Source organism: Anolis carolinensis, chromosome 2 (assembly GCF_035594765.1).
Source record: "Anolis carolinensis isolate JA03-04 chromosome 2, rAnoCar3.1.pri, whole genome shotgun sequence".
Lineage (NCBI taxonomy): Eukaryota > Metazoa > Chordata > Lepidosauria > Squamata > Dactyloidae > Anolis > Anolis carolinensis.
Window position 1 is genome coordinate 83,786,614 of NC_085842.1, and position 21,039 is coordinate 83,807,652.

At 44.4% G+C, this 21,039-nt stretch overlaps 1 protein-coding gene across 3 annotated transcripts; it reads left to right on the plus strand.

Annotated features, from left to right (window-relative positions):
* The first annotated feature begins 6,564 nt into the window (after nt 1-6,564).
* Nucleotides 6,565-20,696, plus strand: LOC100563983 (hyaluronidase-2). Of its 3 annotated transcripts, none has more exons than XM_062970091.1 (4): nt 6,565-6,707; nt 11,151-12,131; nt 16,545-16,634; nt 19,293-20,696. In XM_062970091.1, exons 2-4 carry the CDS (start codon nt 11,202-11,204, stop codon nt 19,695-19,697), a joined length of 1,425 nt encoding a protein of 474 aa, XP_062826161.1. In that variant the 5' UTR covers nt 6,565-6,707; nt 11,151-11,201; the 3' UTR covers nt 19,698-20,696. The 3 variants fall into 3 exon arrangements, with proteins under 3 accessions (XP_062826161.1, XP_008103250.1, XP_003217669.1); XM_008105043.3 differs by lacking the exon at nt 6,565-6,707 and adding an exon at nt 6,739-6,865; XM_003217621.4 differs by lacking the exon at nt 6,565-6,707 and adding an exon at nt 6,872-7,022.
* The last annotated feature ends 343 nt before the right edge of the window (nt 20,697-21,039 follow it).

Consider the following 21,039-nt stretch of genomic DNA (forward strand, 5'->3'; position numbering starts at 1 on the left):
GGGCTAAAAAGAAATATTTATTTGTGATTGTATTCAGGAAGGCTATAAGACATCCAATGAGGCTGCAATGAAATTCCCCACTAATTTGATATAAAACACGGGTATTCAAACTTGATTGGTGATTCCAAATAATAGTTAATATGGGTTGCTGTGAGTTTTCCGGGCTGTATGGCCATGTTCCAGAAGCATTCTCTCCTGCCACATCTATGGCAGGCATCCTCAGAGGTTCTGAGGTCTGTTGGAAACTAGGCAAGTGAGGTTTATATATCTGTGGAAAGTTCAGGTTGGGAAAAAGATTGCTTGTCTGTTGGAGGCAAGTGTGAATGTTGCAAATGGCCAGCTTGATTAGCATTTAATGACCTTGCAGATTCAAAACCTGGCTGCTTCTTGCTCGAGGGAATCCTGGTCCTGATTGTTTCTTGTCTGGAATTCCCGTTTTCTGAATGTCCTCTCACCTTTTGCAGAAGTCTACCATATACCATGCAGCTGTGGACCACACAGCATTGCCCAAACACGAATCAAGGAACATGAAAGGCACTGCAGACTAATTCAACCAGAGGAACTACCATAGCAGAGCACTTGATGAACCAACCTGGACACAGTATATTATTTCAACAGAAAGGTTGAAACCATGAAAATGGACAAAATCTGGCTACCAGTATTTAAAAAAACCCTTAAAAATCAGGACAGTAAATAAAGAACAACACTCTGAAAACAGCGAACTTCTAGATAGGAAACAATCAGGGCCAGCTAACAAAAAGGATTCCCTCAGGCAAGAAGCAGCCAGGCTTTGAATTTGCAAGGCCATGAAGTGCTAATCAAGCTGGCCATTTGCAACATTCACACCTGCCTCAAACAGACAAGAGTTCTTTCTTCCAACCTGGACTTTCCAGAGATATATAAACCCCACTTGCCTAGTTTCCAATATACCTCACAACCTCTGAGGATGCCTGCCATAAATGTGGGCGAAACGTCAGGAGAGAATGCTTCTGGAACCTGACCATACAGCCCGGAAACCTCAAAGCAATCCAGTGATTCCTGCCATGAAAGGCTTCGACTACACAATAGTTAATATTTTCCCAACACATGTAAAGTATTTACACAACAAAATTTCTACTGATCAGTATAACAAAAAGCAGTGTTATTTGAAGTGGTAGCCCCAGGACCAGTGTTATCCTACAAGCCATTGACTACTAGTCAATGGAGAATTTCCAGGATAGCAGAAAGCAGTTGTGGCCAGTTGGTACAAATATGGTGCCAGTCTCTAGCTTATTAGGAAAAGATGTGCTACCCTGTTTCCCCGAAAATAAGACATCCCCGAAAAATAAAACCTAGTAGAAATTTTGCTGAATTGCTAAATATAAGACCTCCCCCAAAAGTAAGACCTAGCAAAGTTTTTGTTTCGAAGCATGCCCAGCACCTGCCAAACAGAACACCAGAGCATGCAGGATTGGTAAATATACATACTAGTTGTACATGGAAATAATGGTAGTAACAAGAAATTCTTGATAGGATTCACAGTTTGTCTGGTTATGTTGGTTTGTGATGACAACTACTGTACAGTATATAATAAATGTTCATTTTTTGTTCAACAATAAATGTGAATTCTTCTTCATAGAAATATAAGACATCCCCTGAAAATAAGACCTAGAGCAACTTTGGGAGCAAAAATTAATGTAAGACACTGTCTTATTTTCGGGGAAACACGGTAGTCATCCACATCAGAAAGCCTGAGAAGTATTATTAATGGCCGCCTTGCCTTTTTCTTCTCTCTCACACACAACAGATGGTGGAGTGGTCTGATCATAGAATCACAAAGCTGGGAAAGACCCCAAAGTCCACCAAATGCTATGGAGGAACACACAATCAAAGCATTCTCAACAGATGGCCATCCAGCCTCTGCTTAAAAATCTTGTGAGAAGGAGACACATACCAAGACAACGTATTCCATTGCTGAACAGCAATTACCATCTGGAGGATTTTATTAAAGTTTAGAAGGAATCTCTTTTCCTAGCACTGAAAAACAAATTCATGGCTGAGGAGATATTTAAACTCCTAGCTCACAGCTCACATCCTTAATTTGGCTCTTTGGGACACTTTTTCATTTTAATGGTATATTACAGGTAGCAACGTTTCCAGGAACACATTGCCTTTGATGGATAACAAGGCTTTAAAAAGACTTTAAAAATATAACATGTTACTGAGGTATTTTTTTTACTTATTACTTATATAATAAAAATAACATTTAACATTGGCACTGTACAAGTTTCTAAAAACAACCAATGCTAATGTGTTAGGGTTGAACTTGCTTAAAGAGTGTTCCAGGCTCTGTGCTCGTTAAAAGCTTAACTCATGGGAATTAATTCCAAAGCAATAATGCTAGGCATTCAATAGTCTTGCTGCAAGTCCACTATCAAGTGAAAAAAATAGCAGATGTAGTCTTTCAGCTTGAAGATGTATGGAGGCATGGCTCTTTATCCTGTTGTGATCCAGAAATGTGGCAATTCTGCTGACATTGTCCTGTACTGGAAAGCATCTCACTTTGGGTCATGCCTCGTGACGCAGAATTTGCTTAGCCAGAACATTGGTGTAAAAAATGAATTATGTCAAAGGAAAATCCCAGAAAGAGGGTACTGAAGGCATAAACTCAAATGTCATGCCTGAGCAGGGTCATTTCCAACGCAGGAAGGAAAGGAAAGTTGCTGGCACACCTGGCTGCCCAAAGTCAGAAGCCAAATTTACAGTCATTGTGTGAAGCCTAGCATTGAAATGGCTGATTTACTCACAGGTTGGATATGCAATGAAGTAATCCCACTCCCCCGGTGCCCCTGATGGCACAGTGGGTTAAGCTGCTGAGCTGGTGAACTTGCTAACAGATAGGTCGGCGGTTCAAATCTGGGGAGCGGGGTGACCCCCCCCCCACCCCCGCTGTTAGCTCCAGCTTTTGCAGTTCGAAAACATGCAAATGTGAGTAGATAAATAGGTACCACTTCAGTGAGAAGGTAATGGCGCTCCATGCAGTCATGCTGGCCACATGACCTTGGAGATGTCTTCGGCTTAAAAATGGAGATGAGAACCAACCCCCAGAGTCGGACATGACTAGACTTCATGTCAGGGGAAAAACGTTACCTTTATTAATCCCACTCTACCAACCATGATCTTATTTCTAGCCTGCAAAGTACTTGATTGTATGCCAGCCAAAGTCACATTTTTTCTTTGGGCAATGGCAGTCCTCAGCTGACCAAATCCTAGGAGCTCTTGTTTTATAGGATTTTTAGCCTTCTCTGCCAAAGACTGCTGGTGCCTCACCGAACTACAACTCCAAGATTCAATAGCATTAAGCGGTGACAATTAAAGTGCTGTCAAATTGCATTAATCCTACAGCGTAGATGCAATGTCAGAAAAACTGTGTGATGCTTTGGTTCCTGGAGGAATTGGGCTAAAGCCCCTCTACACACTTTTGACCTTACAAACATAGTGGGGACTGAATGTACAGATAAGAGGCTTTCACAACTGGTTGCAAAGGCCAGTGAACATGAAAGAATGCCCAAAAAAAGAGGGTAGATCTATTGGATCAGAACAGCAGTTCTCAACCTGTGGATCCCCAGGTCCCAGAAATCCCAACCTGTTGAAACGGGACTTGAAACATCTGGGGACCCATAGGTTGAGAACCAGTGGATTAGAAGATGCTGATTGGAAGAAGTTCAAGAAGTTTTGAGAAAATACAAAAAAGGCATAAAAAGTCAGGGTAGCGGCAGGAGGGGAGTCTTTTGCTCTTTTGCACGTATTTAAAGTGGAGCGGCAAGTCCTGATTTGGACAAATCCATAACTGCATGAACTTTTTTCCTGGGCCCTCGATTGGGACAGTGGGCTCAGGGTGATACACTGTGATATCCCCCAGTAACATTAGGAATGTGCAGGCATAACAAATCACAGCAGCCTAAGCTGTTAAGGGGGCAGTCTTAAATAACACAATAGAGGCACTGAATGCCGATAGGTCTGGTCGGACTATTGTCATTCAAGGCCCAGGCCAGCAGCCTTTTCTCTTCACTTCTAAAACAATACAATGCCAACTAGACACACTCTCTGGGGATTTATGGATGTGCAGCAAAAAAGTAGCCCAGCTTCAGGGTTGAACCAAATCCAACCAGTTGGTATCTTGCCCCTCAAGATCTGCTTTTCTTCCTGATTGGGAAGAATGTGCCAATTGCAAGCAATGGCAAAATCCTGTGATAGTGGCACGCCTGTTGCCAAAGCTGGAGGAGCTGAACCCCTCCAGGGAGGAGGCGAGCACATTCCTGGGAAGGAGACTCTCTTCACCAGACAATGGCCATTCAGTGAAAAGGCACAACCCAACACTGCTCCTGCTGCAGACGCTTATCCGGAGTCTATAATCAGATGAATACTCCAAGGGATTCCAGGCTCTGGACATAACAATGGCTTTGTGCCTTGATAATAGAGCCGGGGCTCCCAAGGCAAGCCTTATACCAATTGCCACTGAGAGACACTGGAGAGAGGAGGCTGGCAAGATAGGGGCTGAAGGCATTGTCTTATGACAGAGTTGCCCCATCCTTAAAGTTGCTTCCTACACATAGAATGCATCTACACTGTAAAAATAATACAGGTTGACTCTGCTTTAACTACCATGACTCAATGCTATACAATCATGGCAGTTGGAGATTCACAAGACCTTTAGCCTTATCTGCCCAAGAGTACTGGTGCCTCACTAAATGACAAATCCCAGGATTCCATAGCATTGAATCATAGTAGTTACAGTGGTATCCAACTGCATTAAATGTAGACGCAACCGAAATCAACATTACAGATATGGCGAATGTATATGAAACTCTCCAGGCACTCTACATGTGCTTTCTATCATGACTGTCATGCCTCTTAATTGTGTCCTAATGGAACAACTCTGGGGGTTGGTGCTCATCTCCAAATCTAAGTCGAAGAGCCAGCATTGTCCATAGACACCTGCAAGATCATGTGGCTGGCATGACTGCATGGAGTGCCATTATCTTCCCACAGGAGCGGGACCTATTGATCTACTCACATTTACATGTTTTCGAACTGCTAGGTTGGCAGAAGCTGGGGCTAACAGTGGGAGCTTACCCCGCTCCCCAGATTCGAACTGCCAAGCTTTCGGTCAGCAAGTCCAGCAGCTCAGCGGTTTAACCCACAGTGCCACCAGGGGCTCCTAGATCTGCTATAGGGAATACATAATGGAATACATTTTAAGGGAAGTGCACTCTGGACATGCTAGGAAACTTTTCCTTCTTATGTGTTGTTGAAGGTTTTCATGGCCAGAATAATTGGGTTGTTGTGAGTTTTCTGGGTTTTATGGCGATGTTTCAGAAGCATTCTCTCCTGGCGTTTTGCCCACATCTATGGCCAGCATCCTAAGAAATTGTGAGGTGTTGGAAACTAGGCTAGTGAGGTTTATATATCTGTGGAATGTCCAGGATGGGAGAAAGAACTCTTGTCTGTCGAGGCTGGTGTGAATGTTTCAACTGGCCACCTTGATTAGCATTGAATAGCCTTTCAGCTTCAAGGTCTGGCTGCGTACTGCCTGGGGGAATCCTTTGTTGGGAAGTGTTGGAAGTGGCTGAGCTGGGCGATTTGTAGGTAAAATGAAGAAAACTCAACGATTCTCACTCAAAAAGAGCCATTGCCACTAGTCCATATATCGTCTCTTTTTGCAGCCGCCTTTGCAGGAATACATTTTAAGGGAAGTGTACTCTGGACATCCTAGGAAACTTTTCCCTCCTGTATGTTGATGAAGGCTTTCATGGCCAGAATCACTGGGTTGCTGTCAGTTTTCCGGGTTGTATGGCCATGTTCCAGAAGCATTCTTTCCTGACGTTTCGCAATCGCAGGCATCTTTTCTCCTACTCATCCTCTCCTCCATCCCAGTGGTCCTTTTTCTTTTCTTTTCTGTGATTCATATGTTATTTGAGTGATTATATTGTTTCTGTTTATGTGATTGTTTTAGTCAATTGTTATGTTTTTTCTTCTTTTTGTATTCTTATAGCGTTTTATCTCCTGCCAACCTAGCAGTTCGAAAACATGCAAACGTGAGTAGATCAATAGGTACCGCTCCGGCGAGAAGGTAACGGCGCTCCATGCAGTCATGCCAGCCACATGACTTTGGAGGTGTCTACGGACAACACCGGCTCTTCGGCTTAGAAATGGAGATGAGCACCAACCCCCAGAGTCGGTCACGACTGGACTTAAAATCAGGGGAAAACATTTACCTTTACTTAATCGTAATAAAACTTTATTTATATCCCGTTTCTTTATATCTTTATATCTCAAGCAGATATTGACAGGTCTGAACCCGGGGGGCGGGTGGGTCAGGGGTTCAACCCCCCCCCCCCCCAAATTTTCTGGCTACGGCCCTGGTGTTGGATAAGTGAGACTCTACTGTACTTACTTTACTTCGTTCTCCCAGATGCCGAAAAACGTTCGTGTCTCTTTAAGAGGCAAGCCATACGGCGTTCCATTGAAAAAGAGATCTGTCGGGATGTACCAAAAGGACGCGTATGGAGGGGGGGAATACATGGAGAGGAGGCTGCAGTGGAAACACGGAAAGAACCATGTTTGCAAACGAGGGAAAGAAGTATCGAAGTCCTTTCCCAACCAGCACAAAGAGTTGCCACAGAAGAGCCCTGGCACCGTTTGGCCACCCCTCTCCTGAAACCGGGGTGAGCTGGTCCTTTTAAAGGAAAAGCTGACTAAGGCGGCGGAGGGGGGAAGAGGGCGGGCGGCGTGAGGCGCATGTGCCCTTTAAGAAGGGGCAGCTCCGTCCCCGGGAGGCTCTTGTACTTAAGCTGGCAAGGCGGGGGGCGAGTTCAGGGTCCAGGTGAGTTGTTGCTGGAGGGAAGGAAGGAGGGCTCTGATCTACTTGGCTTTCTCCCTTGCCTTTCTTTCCGCGATTGGGGGGAAATGGAGAGGCGGATCGGAGAGTTTGCCTGGCAGAGGAGCCCCTGAAGTTAAGGAAGGCGCCGGGGAAGAAGGAGGTGGGTTTGGAAGGAGAGAGAGGGGGAAAAAGGGGGATCCTTGCATTGCTTCCAGGCAACCACTTTGGAGAGTGTTCTTCGGAGTCTGGAAGATACCCTTGGAGGTGGAAGCCGTTCATTCTGCATCAAGCACGGGCAAACTTGGGCCCTCCCTCCAGGGGTTTTGGACTGCAACTCCCACCCTTCCGAACAGCCTCAGGCCCCTTCCTTTCCCCCCTCAGCCGCTTAAGCGGCTGAGGGCGGAAAGGAAAGGGCCTGAGGCTGTTCGGAAGGGTGGGAGTTGCAGTCCAAAACCCCTGGAGGGAGAGCAGTGTGGCTTCATCAACTTTACAAAGACTCCTGCTACCATCTGCTTGCTCTTAGTGGGTTGCTGTGAGTTCTCCCAGCTGTGTCCCAGAAGCATTCTCCCCTGATGTTTTCCCCACATCTATGGCAGGCATCCTCAGAGGTTGTGAGGTCTGTTGGAAGCTAGGCAAGGAGGGTTTATAGATCTGTGGGAGAAAGAACTCTTGTCTGCTTGAGGTAAGTGTGAATGTTGCAATTAATCACCTTGATTAGCATTAATCAAAGCCTGGCTGCTACCTACCTGGGGGAATCCTTTGTTCGGAGGTGTTAGCTGGCCCTGATGGTTTCATGCCTGGAATTCCCCTCTTTTCGGAGTGTTGTTCATTATTTACTGTCCTAATTTTAGACTGGTTGCCAGATTTTGTTCATTTCCATGGTTTCCTCCCTTTTGTTGAAATAGTCCACATGCTTGTGGATTTCAATGGCTTCTCTGTGTAGTCTGACATCGTGGTTGTTAGAGTGGTCCAGCATTTCTATATTCTCTGATAATAATAATAATAGTACAGTAGAGTCCCACTTATCCAACGTTCTGGATTATCCAGCACATTTTTGTAGTCAATGTTTTCTATGCATTGTGATATTTTGGTGCTAAATTTGTAAATACAGTAATTACTACATAGCATTAATATGTAATGAACTACTTTTTCTGTCAAATTTGTTGTATAACATGATGTTTTGGTGCTTATTTTGTAAAATCATTACCTAATTTGATGTTTAATAGGCTTTTTCTTAATCCTTACTATCCAACATATTTGCTTATCCAACATTCTGTCGGCCCGTTTATGTTCGATAAGTGAGACTCTACTGTAATTGTAATAAAGGGCCCCTGGTGGCACAGTGTGTTGAAGCGCTGAGCTGCTGAAATTGCAGACCAAAAGGTCCCAGGTTCAAATCCCGGGAGCGGAATGAGCGCTCGCTGTTAGCTCCAGCTCCTGCCAACCTAGCAGTTCGAAAACATGCCAATGTGAGCAGATCAATAGGTACCGCTCCGGCGGAAGGTAACGGCTCCATGCAGTCATGCCGGCCACATGACCTTGGAAGTGTCTATGGACAACGCCAGCTCTTCGGCTTAGAAATGGAGATGAGCACCAACCCCCAGAGTCGGTCACAACTGGACTTAATGTCAGGGGAAACTTTTACCTTTACTTAATCGTAATAAAACTTTATTTATATCCCGTTTCCATTTCCCCGACAGGATTCAGAGTGGTTCACATGGAGTCCAAGCCCAATCAACAGATAAAACAATACAACAGCATATATAATTAAAACAATAATGGTAAAATAACATTAATAAAGTATATACTGAGCATCAGGATTAAAGGATGGGGCTATTAAGAAATTACAGGGAAGGCAGGCATGTGCAAAAATTCAGGAATAGGGTAAAGTGCTGAGGGTTAGGGCAGTAAATAGTTAAGACTGGATGGTGATAAAAACCTACTGTTCGAAAGCATGTTAAAACATCCAAGTCTTCAAATTTTGCGGAATGTGGCCAGGGTAGGTGCTAATCTAATCTCCCTAGGATTATATTCTGTGTCCAGGATGGTTCATCAAGTGCTCTGCTATGGCTGACTTCTCACATTGAGTTAGTCTGCAGTGCCTTTCATGCTCCTTGATTAATAAATAAAGAACAACGCTCTGAAAATGGGAATTCCAGACGTGAAACAATCAGGGGCAGCTAACACATCCCAACATAGAATTCCTCCAGGCAGGAATCAGCCAGGCCTTGTAAGTCTTTTCAATGTTAATCAATGGAATTAATTGCAACATTCACACTTGCCTCCAACAGACAATAGTTCTTTCTCCCACCCTGGACATTCCACAGAAATATAAACTCCACTTGCCTAGTTTCCAACAAAACTCACAATCTCTGAGGATGCCAGCCATAGATGTGGGCGAAACGCTAGGAGAGAATGCTTCTGGAACATGGCCATACAGCCCGGAAAACTCACAGCAACCCAGCTTCTGCTACCATATTTTTGCTCTTAGTTGGTATCAAAGGTACTACAAGATCTCTTTGCATATTGATTTTCCAAACTCAGTCATTGAATGCTATTCGTGGGTCTTTGTTAGTTCTGGCCGAGACGCACTCAAATGCCTTTTGATATGGGATTCTTTTTCCAACTTCTTTCCCCTTCTCCATTCAGAAAGAGTGTTGATTCCAAAAAAGAGGTTGAGAAACATGGCAAGTTGATGTCCAAGTTATTGGTGTCTGTGAAGTTTTAGAACAAAGGATGAGTTTGGGAAGCAGATCTTGATGCGGGTAGCTATGCCTGTTTTTCCATTGGTGTGTGTGTGTGTATGTGTTTTACTCAGTTTAAGTCAGCCAGGAATCATTTTAAAGCGTGCAAGCTTTAAAAGGAAAGCCTTCAGTTTATGTGCAATGCATCCTATTTCCAAGAAACTGCAATACTATTCTTTAAAATTGCTCCAGTTTCCAAGAACCGTCAAAACAAATATCTGTCAGAGTAAAAAAGGGAGGCCGCTCTTTCCATGCTTGGTTCCCTTAATGAAAAACTTCCTCTGCCAGGGTCACAGTGGGCTCACATTTCTGTTTACGTTTCCCTTTACCTACTGAAGTCAATGGAGCTTCTATGAGATCTGGGTTCTTGTATCTTTTCTCCTCCTGGGTCCATGAATTTGTCTAGGATTATGTTGATGATGGATTGGAGGGGGAAAGGAGGAAAGCAAGGAAGAGAGATGGAAGAATGTATTATTGGGTTGTTTTTTTTTACTAGCTGCCCTTCCTAGGAAGCACCTCTGTCTTGCTGGCACACTGGAAGCCCTTAAACAAACACACTACTTTTCCAGACACGCGTCGCTGCATGCTGATTCTTGAGGCTCTGGAGAGAGAGTAGGGTGGAATAAATTCCCTGCTCTCTCCAGTCCCCATGACACCTTCTGCCAGGCTGTCTGCAAACTGTTCCTAGACGCAGGCTTGAGAGTGGGTTACTGCAGGTCACGGGCCAAGCTCTAGGGTGGGGGATGGTGGGCATCTTGTGTATTGGGATATCACAGTGCAAAGAAAAAACCTTGAGGCAGAAAAGTCAACAGTGAGGAAGAACGCATTGCCTAGTTTACATTAAGCACTTTATATCAGACTGGGCCAGTGTTCTGGTTTTTTTGCTTGGCATTTGCCAGCTTCCAAACTGTAATTCTAGGATTTATGTCCCCTCCTGAGTGGGATAAAAACGAGAGTGGTAGAGAGGAAGTGTTATTGATGCAAAAGGAGAGACACTAGTGCGCGTTGAATTTTTCAAGGAAGCATTCAGAATGGTCAGCTTTACAAAGTATGAACCTATCATTCCAAGAAGGACAGTGGCTTTTCCTTTTTGTAGTACTATCGTACCACACTGAGGCCACAGCTACACAGTTTCAGGCATGTACTGAAGGAAGTGTTTTTATTGTGCAGATGATTACATAGGAAATCCTGGAACCATTTTGCAGCCTGGGTGATGATGACACAAACCACAGAGTACTGATGTACATTAAGGGCTTTCTTTCGCACACTTTTGATGGAGTTTGTTGGTTGGCCACCACAATTTGAAATTAGTTTTGAACTGCATTAACTAGTCAATGTAGATGTGGTCTGAGTTTGGAAAGTAAGTAGGGATAGGACTGGTTAGTACCTGGACTAGGAGACCATGAGGGAGCTCCAAGCAGGGCTAAAAAGGAGTCATTGCTGCCAGTCAAAGTTGACCAGATTGATTGTGGGTTGGTCTATTCAGTCCCAGAAGTTATTTCATGTATCCTCACTGCCTCCTGCTGTTTTCCTCACCTTTGCAGGCCTTGTTCTGCCTGTGATCTGCCAGCTTGTGTTCAAACAACTTGGAGAGGATGCAGGGAGGCACAGTACTGGCAGCAGCATGGCTCATGTTCCTGGCTGTAGCCGGTGCCCTGGCTGGGCAGAAGCCGGCGTTCACCCCTATCTTTACTCGCAGGCCCTTCATTGTGGCCTGGAATGTGCCATCTCAGGATTGCCAACCTCGTTTCAAGGTCCAGCTAGACTTCAGTATCTTTGACTTGCAGGCCTCGCCCAATGAGGGCTTTGTAGACCAGAACCTGACTATTTTCTATAAAGAGCGCTTAGGACTCTACCCCTACTACAATGCCCAGAAAGTGGCAGTGAATGGGGGTGTTCCTCAGAACAGCAGCCTGGAGGAGCACCTAGCCCGCTTAGCGGTCAGCATTTCTAGGTACATCCGCTCTGAAATAAAGGAGGGGCTGGCTGTCATTGACTGGGAAGAGTGGAGACCCATCTGGATCCGGAACTGGCAGCCAAAAGACATCTACCGTATTGCTTCCCGTCAGCTTGTGCTATCTCGGCATGTTGAATTGTCAGAGGACCAAGTAAAAAAGAAAGCTCAGTATGAATTCGAGTCATCAGCTTCTTCCTTTATGAAGGAGACCCTGAGAGTTGCCAAGAGCTTCCGTCCCCAACAGCTGTGGGGTTACTACCTTTTCCCCGACTGCTACAACCACGATTACAGCAAGAACTTGGACAGTTACACCGGTCATTGCCCGGATGTGGAGAAGACACGCAATGACCACCTAGCCTGGCTTTGGAAGGAGAGTACAGCTCTCTACCCTTCCATATATTTGGAGGAAGTATTGGCCAACTCCATAAACGGACGCAAGTTTGTCAGGTCTCGGGTTCAAGAGGCCCTGCGGATCTCTCGGCAACATCATGATGACTATGACCTGCCTGTCTTTGTCTACACCAGACCCACCTATAATCGCAGACAAAATCTCACCTACCTAAGTGAGGTAAGAAGGTCTTTTTCATTAGAATTGGGAAAGATTGGCTACCAGAAGGGATTGGATATCTGGTTTGATTAAAGCTGTAACAATCTTGTAACAAACCAGCTAACAGAGTTTTGGAAAGTTACTATTTTGGACTACAGGTTCCAGAACGGAGGATGCGGACCAGAATGTTAACTTTTCTATGCTGTTTCTCAGCCATGTAAGATGATAAATGAGGAACTGCCTTCCTGATGCTGGAAAATGGGAGCAGGGTAGGAGTCTAGTTGGCCACAGTCCTGATGGCCCACTTTCAACACCGTGGGTTGCACATTGTGAAAGCCTGTTGGCATAATATCTAAAGCATTCTGAAACTTGCGGTTCTAATGAACTGTTCTTGAACAGGCCGCCTTCCCTGCCAACACTTTGTTGGTCAGTACCAGACCACACAGAAAATACTTGTAGTTTACTGCCTACACAGTGTCAATAGTCCCTCCTGGCAGGAGAGTGAATTCATCAAAACCTTTGTTTTTTCAGACTTGGAAACATGGAAGCATGTACTGTTGGCTTCTGGAAACTTAAGTTGTATGTGAAGATGGGCTGAAGGAGTCAGCTGCTCCTGTCTGTCATTCATCCGTTCTGCTTGATTCTGGCAACACTGATGTGGAAGAATGATAATATTAATGGTGTCTTCACTTTCCTAGAAAGAATTAGTCAAGTATATTACTCTTAGGCTAGCCCCCCTTTTTTCAGGGACTGGAGACATATCCAACCGGATGGGACACTTCACTATACAGTGTTAGAAGAATTCAAAGTAGCATGTCAATATTGTTGCTTTAGGTGAGCATAGCTCTGGCTTAGGGAAACATCTATTGGGTAGAGGATACTTTCTGCTGGTGAAAGAGTTTACAAGTTTGCAGACTTCAGGTTCGGTTTTTGTAGCATCACGGGCTTTACTTTGTGCAAACCTTTGGTATGTAAACTTGGGCCGAAAACCAATCTGTATTTTGTCTGCTTTCTTGTGAATTGGGGGTAGCTATTACTGTGAGGTGGAACAGAATTGTACAGATAGATACACCCAGAGCATGAGTGTAGTAGAGAATAGCCTTTAGGTCAAGATGATGTAGTCATGTGGCCCTCTAGATGTTGTTGAACTGCAACTCCCAAAATCCCTAACCAGCATAGTCTATGGTGAGGAGTACTTGGGGTTGCAGTCCAAAACCATTTGGTGAGCTGTTTGATCCCTGCTTTGATCAGTAGGTTGGAATGTCTGGTTTTTTGTTCTTCTGTCTCAAGTCTCACTCCAAGCTGGAGAGACTGTCTGGAAAAATGGCCTTGTGGTTATAAATGAAAGTATTGGGGGCTAGGAGTTGACCTTTTAGAGGTGTAATGCAGTCTGGGAATTAAAGCATTCTAACTTATGCCTCCTAACTGGGTTTCTGATTAAAAACCCTGTAGGTCAAAAGTATAGGTGTCTTGTCTTACAGTTCCCATCAGCTTCTCCCAGCATGGCTAATAGTGGGACATCTTGGGGTGTTCATTCTTGCAAGAAAGGCACCCAGTAGCAGGGAGCAGTCTGCTTTCAAGCCTTTCTGACCCTTCACATCCTACTGAGGTCACTGGGCACTGATACAAGTTTTAGGACTAGGTTTTTTTTCTGTGTTCCCTTGATGTAACATATGGCTTGTAAGAGAAGGGAGCTGTTGAGAAACAGGTCATCCTTCAAAACTGTCATGCTTTTCCCAGTCTGTCATCTATACTTTCCTTGGTTTCTGGCCTCTGAAGCAAGCAAAGAGCAGGTTTATAGTGAGCATTTTGGAAAACTATGGCCAGCTGGTGCCTCAAAAATACAGCTCTTGCCCTTCATGTGGCTTATATTTTTCCCATGGATGGAGTGAATTGTGGTTTTTAGCCCTTCTGCTCAGAAAGCATGTAGATTGCTTAAAAGTAAGCAGTGCAAGTCCGACACCAATAAATGATCATTTTAGACATTTCCAGGTGAGGGTGACAAACTTTGGGATTCATCGTTCTAGCTAGATGACTTGTTGCTCTTTGCTTGCTCCATAGCAAGCACTCATGATAAAAAAAAAACATTGCTTTAACGCCACTCTCTGGCTAAAGGTTTACTCTTTGCAGAGTTTTTTCCCCTCTATCTTGGGATGAATTTTTAGTATTCTGAGCTGCATTATTTATCTTGGTCTTCCACTTCTTGTATCACGCAACAGAATATCCTGCTGTCAAGACTGACCAAAAGCATTGATCATTTGCATGAAAGTTATGCCAAGGCTAAGACTGTGGTGTTTGGCTAGATTTCCCCCCATGTCTGGGGAGTGTCTCCTTTTAGCTCTTGTGCCTTATTCATATCTCACTCAGTTATATTCTGAACTTTGGGAAGAAGAACACCATTCTAGCTTTTCCCATTGATGTACGGTATACTGATTCAGCTGACTGAGCTTTTTTTTGTTTTAATTCCCATTAGTCTTGCTTCACAGCTAGTAAAAAATACATTTCCCAACTTTAGACGAGTATTTCCCTTCCTTTTCTTTTCCCCTGCCCACGCTCTAACAATAATAGAATGATAGTGAAAACAATTGATTTCTACCTTCTGTTTGTTCAACTGGAAGTGGTGCCCTGCCTCCATTTGCGTAAGTTCCATGTAAAACTTAGAAAAGGTACTTTGTGTACTACAGTTGTTAAAATCGCAAGCCATTCTGGCAGCTGTTGTTCAAAAAGGCAACTTTTTCAATCTTTGGTCAAGATTAAAACAGTCCTGGAAAATTGCCTCATTGTCCTTGGATCCTGGGAAATCATTTGCCCCTTGCCAACATTTCATTAAAATTTTGACTGTCATAGAGTCTTGTTGAGATTTTTCTTTCCTATAGGTTCTGGATGAGCATGTATATACAGAATATGATGGGTTTGGCTTTTAGTGGCCCACTAGCCAGAATCAGCTGTTGGTCAGCCTACTCATAGGGATGGATTAGATGACAGGCTGTGAACTAGAACGAAGGGTGAAAGCAACCATTAGTTCTGAGACGGCAAAGAAATTGCCTTCCTCCAGAGAAAAGGGTCTCTTTGTTTTGCTTTGTTCCTGCCCCTCCTTGCCTTTGGGCTGCAGCCAAACCTCTGTGGTTCTTGTCAGCAGTTATGCTGAGCTGTTCATTTGAGTGCTCTCTGTCCAGGAACCTCTTTCTCTCAGAGCTTGGCAATGTTCCTTTTTTTAGGATTACTAGAAAAAAGTGCCTTTATTGGCTGGGGGGATTCAGGGAACAGTGGCCACCAAAGTGGCTTTTCCCAAACCTTGTTCCTTGTAGGAACTTACTAGATCAAGTTGCTTTCCTTGGGTGCATTTGTCAGATCGCAGTTGTGGAATAGGCCTATGATCTGGAGAAAAGAGTGCAGAGGGCAGGGCGAGACCAGGTGCATATTGCCTCTTCCCACCTAAGCTCTCAAGAGGACATAAACATCTGCTGCAGGATGCCAGAGGCAATCCTTCTGGAATTTATTACCAGGTGCCGAATTGCACAAGAGCCTCACATACATTAATATTGGCACAGCTACATCTAGTCGGTGTAGGGCAGTGATTCTCAACCTGGGGTCCCCAGATGTTTTTGGCCAACAACTCCCAGAAATCCCAGCTGGTTTACCAGCTGTTAGGATTTTTGGGAGATGAAGGCCAAAAACATCTGGGGACCCCAGGTTGAGAACCACTGGTGTAGGGAATTACACCTAAGCACAGGGAAGGGTTGAGGAATGCATTGTTCTATGCAAAGGAACCTGGGCTTCCAGTTTGTATCGACATCACTTTGCAGAGTGTATGTGTGCTCAATGCTCATAATAATGGGCACAACATGTCTTCTTAGGAAATGATAACCATTGTATGAAGCTTATCCTTCTACAGTAGCATTTCAAGGGATGACTAGCAAGGACTACATGCTTTGCCTAATTCTGTCCAAGCAATGCTTTTCACTCTTCCTTTACCAAAACGTGTTGTGTAATAATGCCATAACAATGCCCTAACAGCATCCCTGTATGAGGAACTGAAATAGTCCTTCCTCGAATGCCATGGATTTCCTCAAATGCCATGGAGCGAGTATGGGCAAACTTTGGCCCTCCAGGTGTTTTGGACCTCAACTCCCAGAAACCCCAACCAGCTTACTGGTTGTTAGGAATGGCAGGAGTTGAAGTTCAAAACACCTGGAGGACTGAAGTTTGCTAATGCCTGCCATAGCGGATCTGCTTGGTCGGTCTAAAATGTATGTTTTGAAAAACAAATGGACTTTGATTTCCACCAGAACTTGTCATCAGTGCTTTCTAGTTCTTTGCATAAAGAACAGGAGCTGTTCAGCAGTGGGAGTGGAATATATGACTTCTGAGCTAGAGCATATCCTTATGATCTCTGCGTAATCTGTCCTGACATTCCTCAACATTTTCTTCCAGATGGACTTGATCTCCACGATCGGAGAGAGTGCTGCCTTGGGGGCAGCTGGTGCTATTTTCTGGGGAGATGCAGAAGATACCAAAAGTCGGGTATGTAATGTCTTTTGCCCCCTAGAACAGACTTCTTTCCCATGAATCATGGTTTAGAAAATCCCTCTTTGATCTGTTTTCTGTCATTTGGGGGGGGGGGGTCTTCTCTGTTTCATTAGGAAGCAGGTGATTCTCCAACTTGTTCCCTCTAGCAGCTAAACACGTTCAGAAAAGGCTATTGAAGAAAACAGGCAAGGCATCCTGTTACATTGGTAGGTAATTGGGAGAGATATGGGGAAGGGGAGCATGTCCAGTGGTGTGAAATGATGGGATTCTGGTGCAGCACATTTGAATGGCACCTGTTTTGGAAAGGATGCCATAATTTGTTGGAAGGACTGCCTGCCACTAAATGAGAAGCAACATTTGGGGCTTCTGGGACTATGTCTCCATGCTGCCAGTGGATTTGCAGCTAAAAAAATTGGGTTACCTTGAACCAGGGGTTCTTAAACATTTTTTCTTCCATGGACCCCTTCACTAGTAGGTAAAAACTACAGGCCCATTCTCAGAATGTAGCAGCAAACAGTTTTATGACACTCAAAATCAGCATGTTGTACAATAGTTTGTACACAGTAGGGCAGTGATGACGTGTGATCTTGTGTCTGGTTTAGCAACCACTGTAATTTCAAAGTATGAAAGAGTGTAAACAATTTTTCAAGGTATGCAACAATAGTAAAGTGATATGAAACGAATACTGCTGGCATTTATTGTATACATTCATACCGTGTTTCCCCGAAAATAAGACAGTATCTTGTATTAATTTTTGGTCCCAAAGACACGCTAGGTCTTACTTTCAGGGGATGTCTTATTTTGCTCCCTCTTCCTCTGCCGGGGAAGGCGCTTGCAGCGCAAAGGAGAAGAGAAAGGCACGCGCCTTTCTCTTCTACTCCTTCGCACCACATGCTCCTTCCTCAGTGGCGGTGGCTCCCTCCTCCTAGGTCTTACTTTCAGGGGATGTCTTATATTTGGCAATTCAACAAAACCTCTACTAGGTCTTATTTTCAGGGGATGTCTTATTTTCGGGGAAACATGGTAAGTGAAGGAAATGCTAGATTTCAGTCAGAGGTCAGACAAAAAAAAAGATAAGTGGACCCCCCCCCCCCAAATTCGAGCTCACAGACCCTCAGTTAGAAATACCTGACTAAACAGTACAATTTCCACTTTAAACCAAGGTCTGTGCTTCTCATGAGCTTCTGTTGTAAGCAGATAAATGCTACTGGAAGCTGCTTGAAAACATGTTGCACAATCAGCATTGTTTAGTTTCAAATAAAAATGATGTTGTGACTGGGAGGAGCAGATGAGTCTTGCAGCTCCACAGAAATAGACATGCAGATCTAAACTGTAGGGGGAAATGTATGGAGGAGTCCAGAGTGGGGAATGCAGCAGCAGAAGAAATAAGGATTTAAAAACATGAATGGCCTTTTTTCTCAAAGATTCTCTTATGAGATACTCCTCCCAGTTGGTTCACAATCATATTATCTCAAAAGAGGCCTCAGTGGCACTCCTAGTATTACAGATTACTATCCTAATGCTTCGTATTCTATAGAGATGCAAGGATAGAAAACTGCCCCTTTTGGTATGTCATGAATGCAGTGGCCAACAGCTACTTTCATTTTAATGTTGGAAGTAGCGTGTAGGTTTGGCTCTCTGTCTCCTGCTGAAAAAGTCACTAGTTATTGGAGGGGTGGGACTTGAGGGACAGATAGGCCCAAACCCTGTGTAAGATGGATCTCAACACTCTGTACGCCAGCAGCCCCTTTTTCCTAATTATTCTATAGCCCATAGCACTGAATTTCTGCCTCTAATATTTATTTAATGTTTGCATCTTGCCTTCCTTCTAAGGAGCAAAAGTCTTTGCCTCCCACTATGTTAACTTCAGTACAGCCCTGTAAAGTAGCTCAGGCAAGAGAGCATGACCGAGCCTAGGGTCCTCTCACGAGTTTTTTGGCTTATTGGAGACTGGAATGTGGGTTATCCAAGTCCTAGTCCAGCATCTTAACCACCACAACTTCATATTGTCTCAGTTCCAAATGCTGAGAGCAGTGCAGTGTTACATTTGAAGTTTGGTAATTGTGCTCTCTGGAGAGCACTTCTTTCAAACCTGAAAGGATATTAGCAACAGTAACAGGATTATGTCATTGGTATCTGTTGAACTCCAGCAATTATGGCTGAAACTGAACAGGTCTGAAACTAGTCAGTGTCTGCATGGGAGACGGCTTGGGAGCCCCCATGTATGTGCCCTTGAGTTTCTTGACAAAAGAAAGTTGAGATTTACGTCAACGAAATACACTTTACGTGTCATGATCAGAAAACTGGAAAATGCTTGCTAAAGCAGAAATCCTTTGTGTATCAATCTGGAAAAAGTCTCACTGGAATTTCTAGAAATTGTTTCCAGTGAAGCATGCAGGGTTTTGAGCTACATGCTATTCTCTTACTAGAAATCTGGAATTCTCTGGATTGTAGGATATTGAAATTTTCTTTTTAAGTATCTTCCTTTGACCGTCCTCACTCTTATTATAATCCCTAGTTGTTAAATGATAAAAGGGGAACCTTGAACCAACTCATATTTCAGCTACATTCATTAATCTAGGCCTATGCCTGTTTTTCACTTGCTTTTAGCCTTGTGGTAGTTGTTCAATTAGAATACTCTTTCTTCTTTAGGAAACCTGCCAGGTGCTTAAAAACTACATGAAAGAGAACCTAGGCCGTTACATCGTCAATGTGACCACAGCAGCTGACCTCTGCAGCCAGTCTCAGTGCAATGGCCATGGGCGCTGCCGCCGCCGTCAAAACGATGCCAACGTCTTCCTGCATCTCAACCCAACCAGCTTCCAGATCCTTCATAATGATCCCGGTTCACAGGCACCACTGCTGGAGGCCAGAGGGAAGCTATCTCAGGAAGACATTGACTTCCTACAGCACAACTTCCAATGTCATTGCTACCAGGGTTGGCGGGGAGAAGGATGTGAGGAGCAGCTGAACCCACCGGGTGGCGGCCCTGGCCTTTCCTGGAACCTGGGACTTCACTTGCTAATGACTCTTCTTCTTCTGGCCTGTTTGCACTAAGGCTGCCTCTAACTGGAATCAGAGTGGTGTGCAAATGGGTTCCTGTTGCATAGAGTGGGAGCAAGGTGGGATGTGGTAGGCAGTGAAGGGTAGCCAGAAAAGGGTGAATAGGAGTGATTTGGCCTCTCGGGGTTTTTTTATATTTTTATTTAGCAGTGATGTAGCAGACCTACTATTTAAGAGACTGTCCTACCTCTCTCATGTGTGCCACTGGCCTTTGAGAGGCTCAAGGGACCCTTCTGCCCTCTCACAGACAGTATCTCTGTTCACTGGCAGAGAGACGACTGTAAGACAAGACGGTTGTAGGGACTGGTAGTGATGGTGGGGTGCTGCCTTGAAGCATGGCCTACTCTATCTTTCTCCCCGCTGCCCCTGGTCTTGAGCTGTCCAAAAGTGCCTCTGAGATCAGAACTGACTTGGTGCCTTGGATTAGCTACCCAAAGGGAAAGCAAGACTTGGAGAATGAGACAGGTTTAAAAGACATTAGAGACCAGGGAGATAAGAAAGGAGGGACTGAATGTCTGCGTCCATCATCTTGAGACTTTTTTTGAGAGAGAGAGTGAGAAGTCTGGGTCTAGACTGCAAGGACTGATGAAAGAAGTGCTTGGCTCTTCTGTTATAAGGACGGATGGAGTCACCATTATAAAAATGGAGCACAGACCTAAGGAGAGGAACATGGTGGGTTTATTGGAGCTGCTGTAGTGAGAAATTGCTGCTGTTATGTGTCTCTTTAAGGTGCAGGACAAGTACTGCTCAGTCAGTAGGGATTTTCCTGGAGGGCAGCAAGCATTGGAGGGAAAATACTCTTTTGCTTACTAGTGGATGGGCGAGCAATATATATTTTTAAAATTGCCTAGATAAAGACATTTGTGGGAGAAGTGAAATGCCATGCCCTGTCCGTGTGTGTGTGTGGCCGGTGCTCAGTCGGGACCCTGCATCTGTTATGGGAAAACCAAAAAGTTTTACCTCAAAAAAATTAAAGACACACAGAGAAAATCATTGGTGTTCTGCATTGTGTGTTAATTGCCTTGAGGGTGCTGCCATGCCGCTTTGTGCCTGCCAATAAGGAAACTGCATCTGTGAGCAATATTTGCCTTCAGACCCCAATAACAAGTTGGCATGCTTTCAGGGCTTCTCTGAGTGGCTTGTTCTCTTCACCACAAAAGTGTGGCTTTTGCCGGCCCTGGTGTTTCTCCAGGGAGAATATATGACCATTGTGCCCGAATTAGATAATTTCCTATGTCTGGCAGTGTCTAGCCTCTGGTGTGACCCCCAAAGTAGACCAAATGAAATGGCTCCCTCTCTTTCTTGCTGCTGCTATTTGTAGAGGTGCTGCTTCCCA